The sequence below is a fragment of the Oryctolagus cuniculus genome, chromosome 3, assembly GCF_964237555.1.
Source record: "Oryctolagus cuniculus chromosome 3, mOryCun1.1, whole genome shotgun sequence".
Lineage (NCBI taxonomy): Eukaryota > Metazoa > Chordata > Mammalia > Lagomorpha > Leporidae > Oryctolagus > Oryctolagus cuniculus.
The window spans coordinates 163,841,443-163,851,105 of record NC_091434.1 but is presented as its reverse complement, the minus strand read 5'-3'; the positions used below and the strand labels follow the sequence as shown (position 1 = coordinate 163,851,105).

Sequence of the window (9,663 nt, the reverse complement as noted above, 5' to 3'; positions counted from 1 at the left end):
CCCTATAATCTGGCAACTCCATTTCCACTTCATCAACTTGTACACAACATTTAAATATGCAGTATTTTTCACAACTGCTAGGGTCTACTGGCTTACTATTCAAATAACACAGTGTCAGCTCAAATAGCTATGGTCTAGTGAGGCAACACAGCATAATGGCTAAGTATGAGTTTCAAAGCCAAACTGGTTGGGTTCATATGCTGGCTCAGCTGCCTATCAGCCAATAACTTATCTATCCAATTTATCCACTTTGTCTCAGTTTCTCTACCTGTAGAACAGAAGGGTAGCAAAACTTCACTGGGTTGGTGATAAGATTAAATGAGTTAATACTTGAGCTTAAAACATATTACTCATACAATATATATATCAGCTATTGCTATTGTAGGGAGTAATCTAGGTCCTGTACCCAGTTTTATTGCTGATTGACCTGTGGCACATTAATCTCTCTAGTTTTCCTATCTATAAAATTAGGTTTATTAGATAACTTCCATGGTTTATATCTATCTTTAAAATTCTATGATTTAGTGTTTAATACTTGCTTCACCTACACAGATATTTCCATCTTGTCTCTAATTTTATAAGACTGTCTAACACTGTTGGCAAGCAATTCTGAGGACCCTTTAGTAATGACCACTTTGACCTGGGTATAAATAGCACTGCATTTACTCATAAAACACTTAAAATTTTTTTACTCACATTTGGTTAGCAACTCTCATATCTGAAGCAAAGCCTTTTCAGTTTTATGGAAATTTGGATTTGGGTATTCCAAATATGCAATAAATATACTTTCATACAGAAGCAGGAAAAGATCTACTTTATCAATCTCCATTGTTGATATCTTTACTTTTCCTTCCAGTCCTTCTTCACTGCATTTTTGGAATAGCATTCATGAATTTTTAAAAAATATTTATTTGAAAGAGTGACACTGATCTTCCATCTGCTGTTTCACTCCCCAGAATGGTCACAATGGCCAGGGCTGGGCCAGGCTGAAGCCAGGAGCTTCTTCCTGGCTCTCCCATGTGGATAGCGGGGGCCCCAGCACTTGAGCCATCTTCCACTGCTTTCCCAGGCCATTAGCAGGGAACTGGATCAGAAGTGGAGCAGCCAGCACTCAAACCAGCACCCATATGGATGCCCACATCACCAATGCTGCCCCCATTCACAATGTTTATTTCACTTAATATCTTACTTTTTGGCTTTATTATTCTTTTTTACATTGTAGTCATCTTGACTTTAAAAACTTATTAAAGCTTTATATGCTTAATTTATAAAATTTTTAAAATGCAAAAAGCAAAAATCCTAATTCCAACATTAGAGCCCATTGCTAAGGTGTCACATTTCCCCCCAAAAATCATTTTTGTTTAAGTACATTCCAAACAAGTAAATATGACACAAATGTAATTTTTATTGGTTGCTTACCACCACCATACAAAAGTATCACAATTTATTCTTACACTGATTCATAGCCTGGCTTTATATGGAGGGATAATGCCCGTATGCAACACTTATGTGACTGGCTCGTCGATCCGTGTGTGTCGATCGATCATCGTTCAGTCCCTTTGCTGCCTCTGCCCAAAATCAAGCTGCTGCTGGTGCGCAAACGGTCAAAGACAAATTAACTTACACACTTTCCTCCGCATTTTGAAAATGGGGTTTCAGGCACTTTCTCTTGCCACACACACAGGGCCAACAGGTGGATCTCCAGCGCAGGCGGCCGGTGGACACGAGCAGTGCGGCTTTTTCCCTTTCACACTCTCCGGGCCCGCGCGCAGTTCTACACCCACTAGCTTGATGCGGCCGCCCCCGGGGGCGCACACCTGGCTGCGACTGCCACGCGTGGGGATTTTCCACGCACGACGCGGACGCCGGACCGGAGGGAAAGCGCGCCCGGCCCACGTGACCCCCACGGCGCTCCCAGGCTCAAAGCGCGGCTGCGAGCCACTGGCCACACACCCGCCTGCTCCCCAACATCGCTGTTTTTCCTTTCCCTCCCGGGACAGGGGCCTGAGAAAAAAGAACCCCGTAACTTCCGGAAGGCAAACTTCGAAACGCGTCGGCCAGGGGGGGGAAGAGAAAAAAAAAAAAAAGTTCAACTTTGCCACTTCCACAGGCCTTTTTTTTTTTTTTGCCGGATCGCCGCTTACTCACGCCTCCCGTCCCGCGGCTGCCCGACCTCTTCTCCTAACGGGTCTCCGCCGCGCACTTCCACCCCGGGCCGAGCGGCGACAGCCACCGTCCGCGTCGGCCGGCCGGCGGGCGCGCAGGCGGGCGGGAGCGCGGGCGGCCGAGCGGCCGGCGCCCTCCCCTGCCCGGCCGGGCGCATGCGCGCGGCGCTCCCGGGCGCGCCGGCCACACTCCCCCCACCCACTGCCGAGCTTGTCACTTCCTGCCCTCGCCCCATCTCCGTCCGGGGTCAGTCAGTCGCTCCCTGTCGCTGCCGTACAGTCTCTGCTTCCCCCTTCCTACCCGCTCCGCGGCGGCAGCTCAGGCTCTCCGGGGAGGGGGAGACGAGAGAGAGAGAGAGAGAGAGACCGACTTAATAAAAGTTTCCTGAAACAACAACTACTACCAAAAAGCCCACGGTGGGGGGAGACCCCCGTTCTTCTCCGCCCTCTCCAAAAGCCTGAGGGACCGTTGCAGGTGGAGCGGCGCTGGGAGGAGCCGGGCTGCGGCGGCGGCAGCCGTTGCCCCGGCGAGGGGCGCCTCGGGTCCCGCCCGCTCCGGCTCCGGCTCCTTCGGCGGCCGCCGCTGCGGCTGCCAGGCGGTTCCTCCTGTCAACTGCCCGCGCCCGCGCGCCGCCCGCCCGGCCGCCCCACAGCGCGGAGGGACGCCGTGAGCCGCCGCCGCCGCCGCCGCTGGTGAGCTGCGGCGCTTCCGCCTCAGCGCCGGCGGGGACTCTTTGGGAGCGCGTCGGCCCGAACCCCGCTTCCCTTCGCGCGGTCCGAGGGGGGCTGCGCCAGGTGGGGCCAGCGGCCGCCTCCCGCGCCAGGCTGTCCCGGTGGCCGTCCGGCCTGCCCGCCTGCCTTCCGCCGGCCCGCCCTAGGAGTTAAGTAAGTTGGGCGCACTTGGGCTTTGGGGACCGGGGTCCCGCCGAGGAGACCCCAACGCACGTGCGTGGCGGGAGGACGCGGGGTGGGCCGGCCGGGGGGCCGGCCGCGCGCGGGAGCGGAGCCCTGGCCGGCCCGGAGCCCCGCAGCCCGGCCGTGCCCGCCGCGCCCCGAGGGCCCCTCGCCGCGCGCCGGCCCGCCCGGGACGGCGAGGCCGCCGCCGCCGCCGCCGCCGCCCGCGCCCGCCGGCCAGGCCTTGGCCGTGCGCTGCGCTGCGCGCCCGCGGCTGCGTTTCCGGGTAGGGCGAGGAACCTGTGCGAGGAGTCGGGGGCTGGAGGAAGGGATCGTGCGCCCTGCTGCTTTCGTTTCGGGAGGAACGCGCGCGACGCTGAAGGCGAAGGGGAGGCGGGTGCTGGGGGACCGCGTGTGGGAAGTGCAGCCGGAGCCCCCCTGGGAAGTTCAGGGTGCGTGACGAGTTTGTGCTGCTTTCCGCAGGCAAGGCGCGATGAAGAGCTTCTCCCAGTGAAAGGAAAGTAGGTCGCACCCACTGAAAATGCCTTTAAGGGACAAATACTGTCAGACTGACCACCATCACCACGGATGCTGTGAACCAGGTATGCCCCTCCTCGCTCTCGGTCGCAGCCGCTCTGCCTTCTCCTTTTCACCTTAGGGTTTCCTTTTCCTCCTGCCCAAGAATCGCTCCTGAAGCAGGGCAGGCTGTAATTTTCCCCAGCGTAAAACCAGTGATGAAGCTAAAAGCTTGTACGGACGAGATCTCCCCTGCCTGATCCCTTAAAGGAACTCCTGCAAGTGTCACCCCCAATCATTTCCACGAGATCAGCCGCTCAGGCCTGCAGTATACTCCTGCGCCCCGTGAATATTTAAAACCCAAGAGGAGGGCAGGCTTTGGTAGTGGGACGCCAGCGTTCGTCTTGGTGAAAATTGTTCCCTTGCAGCTGAAGTGAGAGGTTCTGATGCTGAAAGTCTAAACAGGACTTTTGGGTGAACACGTTCGTGGAACTCTTCCGGGGCCTCAGGTTTTGCTAAGTGCAACCTTTAAAAATACAAATTCCTGGACAGAACATACTGTATTGCAAAATAATGGGAAAAACTCCTCACTATTTAGATTGAGTACAGAAGCATTTTAAAGGTCTTTATTCAATGGCACTTTTTTTTTTCCTTCCCCAGTTGAGTTTATGGAAGGGAAAAGTATGAGCAGACTCTAATTTGATTAGTGATAGACTCTTGACAGTTTTTCTACTTAGAATGTTGATGTGTTTTGTGACACACATCCAGAGGTACAACTTTAAAAGGGTTCGTTATATACATGCAGTCACTAAATCAAACACAGGCCATCTCAGTCTACTTTAAAAGTAGGTGCATATCACTATTTTGCACCTAAATATTTTCTCTGTTTTTTTTTAATGTTTTTGCTTATTTTTTGTTTTCTCATTACACTTATGTACTTGGATTTTATCCCAGTAGGGTTCCTTTTAATGGGAATTATGATTAATGGGAAAATAGTATCAGAGAAAGGGAGGAATTTACCTTTTCAGAAAACTTGGGTACATGTGTGAGTAAAATTTATACCTCAGTCTATCTCTATTATGCTTTGCTGAGATTAGTAGCAACTCACCTGCACTAATAAAACAGGCAGTCCTAGGATGTGATCCAATTTGCATTCATCTGCCCTTGACCTAACTTTCAGTAGCTGTTTACATTGCGTATTTTGTATATTTGAAGTGAAGATAGATCACTTAGTTTCACTGAATGTTGAATGAGGCTTGCTAGTTTTGAAGTATGAAGTTGTGGATGGATGCCCTTTTATATTTTACGTTCCGCTGTTATTCCATTTTTTTTCCTTAAAAACACTTTGAAGTCACTGAGGTTGAATTGATTAGAAAATAGTCTTATTTAGGAAGAAGTTTATTTGTGTTTTCATTTCTTAAACAGATTACTATTGAATACATATTGGGTGCCCTACTATTGAATACATATTGGGTGCCAGCCGTTGTCTAAAGCAATGGAATATAAGAGGCCAGTAAGACAGATAAGGTTCTTTCCTCATAAAACTTGAGTAGGAAGACAAAGCTGCAAAGATAGTTTGTGGCCATGTTTTATTTAGTGTATTCTAATAATAATAAAAGTTTTCTAGACTTCAACCTCTTTTTAAAAAAAGGTGTTTTCTGGAGCTGAACTTTTTCATGTGTATTGGATCTTACTTTTTTCTTTTTTTTTCTCCCCCATTAAAAGGATACCAGATAAATTCCTTTAATGTAAAGTTACCATTTTTCTTTTTCCAGAAAGTTTTTCTAGTGCGGGTTAATTTTCAGATTCACCAGATCCAAAGGAGAACTTATGTCTTTGTTTTCTTGGTTCCAATTAAACATTTTGTGAAGATTCAGCTCGGTGGAAAGCTAGGAGCTGGTGAACTGATAGGGTAGTTTATTGTCACTATTTCAGGGAAGGGTGTATGCTGAGAGTCCTGGGTGTTTCCAGGACTGAAAGAGATACAGTGTGGTGGTTTTTAAGGGGACATCTTTGGAGTGTGAGGTGGTGTTTGAGAAATTCTTCAATGAGTTGTCCTGAGAGATCTGTCTTCAGTTGAATGATGGACAGTGGGTGAGTCCCTAGATGACAGTGGAGCATTCCTGAGGATGCTGGTGTGCCTTGATGGGATGGGTCAGTTTGGAGTGAAGGATGGTGGTATAAGCGTGGTGGTTTGTATAATGGGTTTTCTTTGGTGGCAAGCATTATGGTACAGTGTGTTTGTTGCCAACTGTAATGCTGGCATCCTATAAGAGCACCATTTCAAGTCCCAGCTGCTCCTCTTCCTATCCAGCTCCCTGCTGATGTGCCTGGGAAAGCAGTGGAAGATGATCCAAGTGCTTAGGCTCCTGCTACCCATATGGAAGATCCAGATGGAGTATTTTCTTTGTTATGTTTTAAACATTTCAATAGAGATTTTTCAAAGCTTCAAAAATAGAATGATATAAGGAACCTGATATAACCATCACATAACTATCAGAAACCAATACAAGGGCAGTGTCTTCATTTACATTCTCCCTTACCTCCACAATTCCCTTCTCTACTATAGCAAGTAGATCTTCTCAGGGTCTCATTTCCAGGTAAGCGCAGCTCTCACAAAGGTGGATGTTGTTTTCTGGAAAGTGAACTGTTGAAAGGATGTAAGGAAGGATGTTCTGAAGCCTTGGGTTTTTGGTTGGAAGGAGGTGATCTTTTTTCTAGTTGGTCATGTAACTTGAGTAGGCTTGATCTTGGGAGTGATGATAGGAAATTTAAGAGGAAATTTTGTAGAATATGTTAATGTATAAAGGTTTCTAAAGTTAGGAGTAAGCTTTCCAATGAAGAAAGAATTGTTTCTTATGATGGGAGCTTCACAGATAAAGCATACCAACTGGATGTGTAAGATAAGCTAACCCTGTACTCTCTAAGAATGTTCTTTCAGATTGTGTATGTGTTCTGGAGGTAGCAGTGTTCTGAATGTGATGGGTAAGAAAAGTTTGCTCTCCCTTTAAAATCAGTTGTTGTCCTGTGGAAGTGAAAGTTGGTGCGTGGCAGAAGTTTTCTGGAGCATATACCTGACCGAGGGAACAGCTCTAAGGAGAAGTCGCTGTTTCTCCCCATTAATCCCTCCCTTATCATTTCTGGTTTTTCATCCTCTGATTAGAATTCATGCCAGTTATGGAGCCAGATCTTGAAGCATTTCATTCTTTACAATTGTGTGCGTTTTCACCTCTATTTTTAAAGTTTTATTTATTTATTTGAAAGGTAGAGAGTAATGAAGGAAAAGGAGAGGGAGAAGGAAAGGGAGAGGGGGAGGGAGAGGGATAGGGAGGGAAGAAGGAAGAGAGAGAGAGAGAGAGAGAAAGAGAAACTGAGATTGATTTCCCATATGCTGGTTCACTCCTGAGATACCTGCAACAGCTAGGTCTCCGCCAGGCTGTAGTCAGGAGCCCAGAACTCCATCCAGGTTTCCCTTGTGGGGGCCAGGAACCCAAGTATTTGAGCCGTCAACAGCTGCTCTTCCAGGTGTGTTAGCTGGAAACGGAGTAGCTGAGACTCCAACCAGGCACCCTGATATGGCTTCTGGGCATCACCAGTAGCGACTTAACCCACTGTTGTATGACACCAACCCTCATCCTCACCCTGTCATCATTTTGTAATGAAAAGTTATTGGTTACTATAATGTATAAATACTGAAAATAGCTGTTGTTATTATTATTATTAGTTTGACAGGCAGAGTTAGACAGTGACAGAGAGAGAGACAGACAGAGAGAAAGATCTTTCTTTTCCCTTGGTTCACCCCCCAAATGGCTGCTATAGCCAGCGCACTGCACTGATCCAAAGTCAGGAGCCAGGTGCTTCCTCCTGGTCTCCCATGCGGGTGCAGGGCCCAAGCACTTGGGCCATCCTCCACTGCCTTCCCGGGCCACAGCAGAGAGCTGGACTGGAAGAGGAGCCAACTGGGACAGAATCCAGCACCCCAACAGGGACTAGAACCTGGGGTGCCGGTGCCGCAGATGGAGGATTAGCCAAATGAGCCGTGGCGCCGGCCCGAAAATAGTTATTTTTAATGTGTTTACAGACTCCTGCTTTTTCCTTAATAGGTTGAAATCTACTTGAGACTTCTAAAATCAAATTTTCCAGTTTTTGCTATCAGGGATGCAGTTGATTTGTACATGACGATGATGATGATAGTTTTTTTTATAGAGTATTTATTATATCCCAGGCTCTGTATTAAGCAGGTTACCTGCATTAGCTCAGTTAGTCCTGACACAACCCTATGATTTAGGTTAAACCCTATTTTAGAGATGAGGGGAGAGAGGAAGAGTTTAATTTGTCCTGCTTATATCTAGTGAGTGGTGAGAAAAAAAATTTAAGTGTAGGCAGTATGGAGTCTTATTTTTGTGTTGGTTTTGGTTTTTTAAGGATTTATTTGAAAGACAGAGTTACAAAGAGAGTCTTCATCTACTAGTCCGCTCCCTAAATGGCTGCATGGCCAGAGCTGAGCTGATCTGAAGGAACTTCTTCTGGGTCTCTCCCACGTGGGTGCAGGGGTCCAAGTACTTGGGCCATCTTCTGCTGCTTTCCCAGGTGCACCAGCAGGCAGCTGGATCAGAAGTGGAGCAGCTGTGACTCATATGGGATGCCAGTGCTCATATGGGATACTGGCTGCAGGTCAGGGCTTTAACCAGCTGTGCCACAGTGCCAGCCCCAGATTCTTATTTTTAATCACTGCAGTTACTACAAAATGTCAGTTGTTCCTAAAATGAGTTACGTATGTTCTTGATTCATTTAAAACAACCCTATCATGTCACTTAAAATGGAATACTGTGTGTAATGAAATGATGTGGTCCAGAGACATAGTCCTCTTTTTGTGTACACTGAGCACTGGGCTTGCAGCATAAAGGAGAATATAAGACTGAATCTGTATACGCTGTGCAGCAGGCTTTAGAGCTTTATTAGAAAACTGCTGTCCACACCTAAGCCCTGAAGCAGTGGAAGCACACACTGGGTTGTAACCCTCCTTATCTCCCCACGCTGAGTGGGTGGTCCCGGGTTATGATGCTGATACTTGTAGAACGTTACAGCATGTGAAAGACAGGTAAATAAAAGTGCCAGTTTTTCTCACAACCTTCTGTATTTGATAACTGATAGAAAAAGTCAGTTTTCCTTTTCAGCTACCTTGTTTCATATTACTTTGATCTAGCACTACATATTTATGCTCTTAGTTTTGCAAGGTAGGGCTAATTCAATCCCAGGATACGAAAGTGAAAATTTTTATTTTCAAAATGGAAAAATTGTTTCTACTATCAAATATATTTCTAAAGTGCACAGTTCTGAAAGCCTAGGCTCTGAAGTAGCTAGTGATGTGTGAAACAGAAAGTGAATATTACCCCCTGTAAACCTTCCCTGACAGGCTTTTCATGAAATTTTGTTGGTATCCTGTCAAGACTTTTTTGTTTATATTATTAGCATCTGTATATACAGATAAGCATGCCTTAAATTTATGTATTTTTAAATCTATCCAAGTGCATATTAATGTAATGGAGGTCATATTCTGTAACATGCTTTTGTTGCTTAAGTTTTTGACATCTTTTATTGACTGTACATGTAGCTCTACCTTATGCTTGCTTTGTTGTTTGTTTCTTTTGTTTTTAAAGATTTATTTTATTTATTTCAAAGAAGAGAGGTGGAAAGAGAGAGAGAGGTCTTCCATCCACTGGTTCACTCCCCAAATGGCCACAATGGCTAGGGCTGGGCCAGGCTGAAGCCAGGAGCTTCTTCCAGGTCTCCCACATAGGTAGCAGAGTCCCAAGCACTTAGGCCATCTTCCGCGGCTTTCCCAGGTACATTAGCAGGGAGCTTGATCTGAAGTGGAGGAGCCGGGACTCAAACTGGCGCCCGCATGGGATGCTGGCATTGCAGGTAGTTTAACCTGGTATGCTACACCTTATGCTTTCTAACAACTGTGAGATACTCTGTTGAATGGATATTTCATAGTTTAGTCTAGCCCAGGGATAGGGAACCTTTTTTTCTGCCAGGGACCATTTAGATATTTATTTATTATTTGTTTGTTTTAAAAATTTAT

General features: G+C 46.8%; 1 protein-coding gene across 5 annotated transcripts in view; it reads left to right on the top strand.

Moving 5' to 3' along the window:
• Positions 1-2,414: 2,414 nt before the first annotated feature.
• Positions 2,415-9,663, top strand: part of ZNF800 (zinc finger protein 800) — a 69,229-nt gene continuing 61,980 nt past the window's right edge. For 2 of the 5 annotated variants that reach the window (XM_051848017.2, XM_051848021.2), the window contains exons 1-2: positions 2,415-3,050; positions 3,543-3,661. In XM_051848017.2, coding sequence (XP_051703977.1) covers positions 3,601-3,661 — 61 coding nt within the window. In that variant the 5' untranslated portion in view covers positions 2,415-3,050; positions 3,543-3,600. 5 annotated transcript variants of the gene reach the window in all.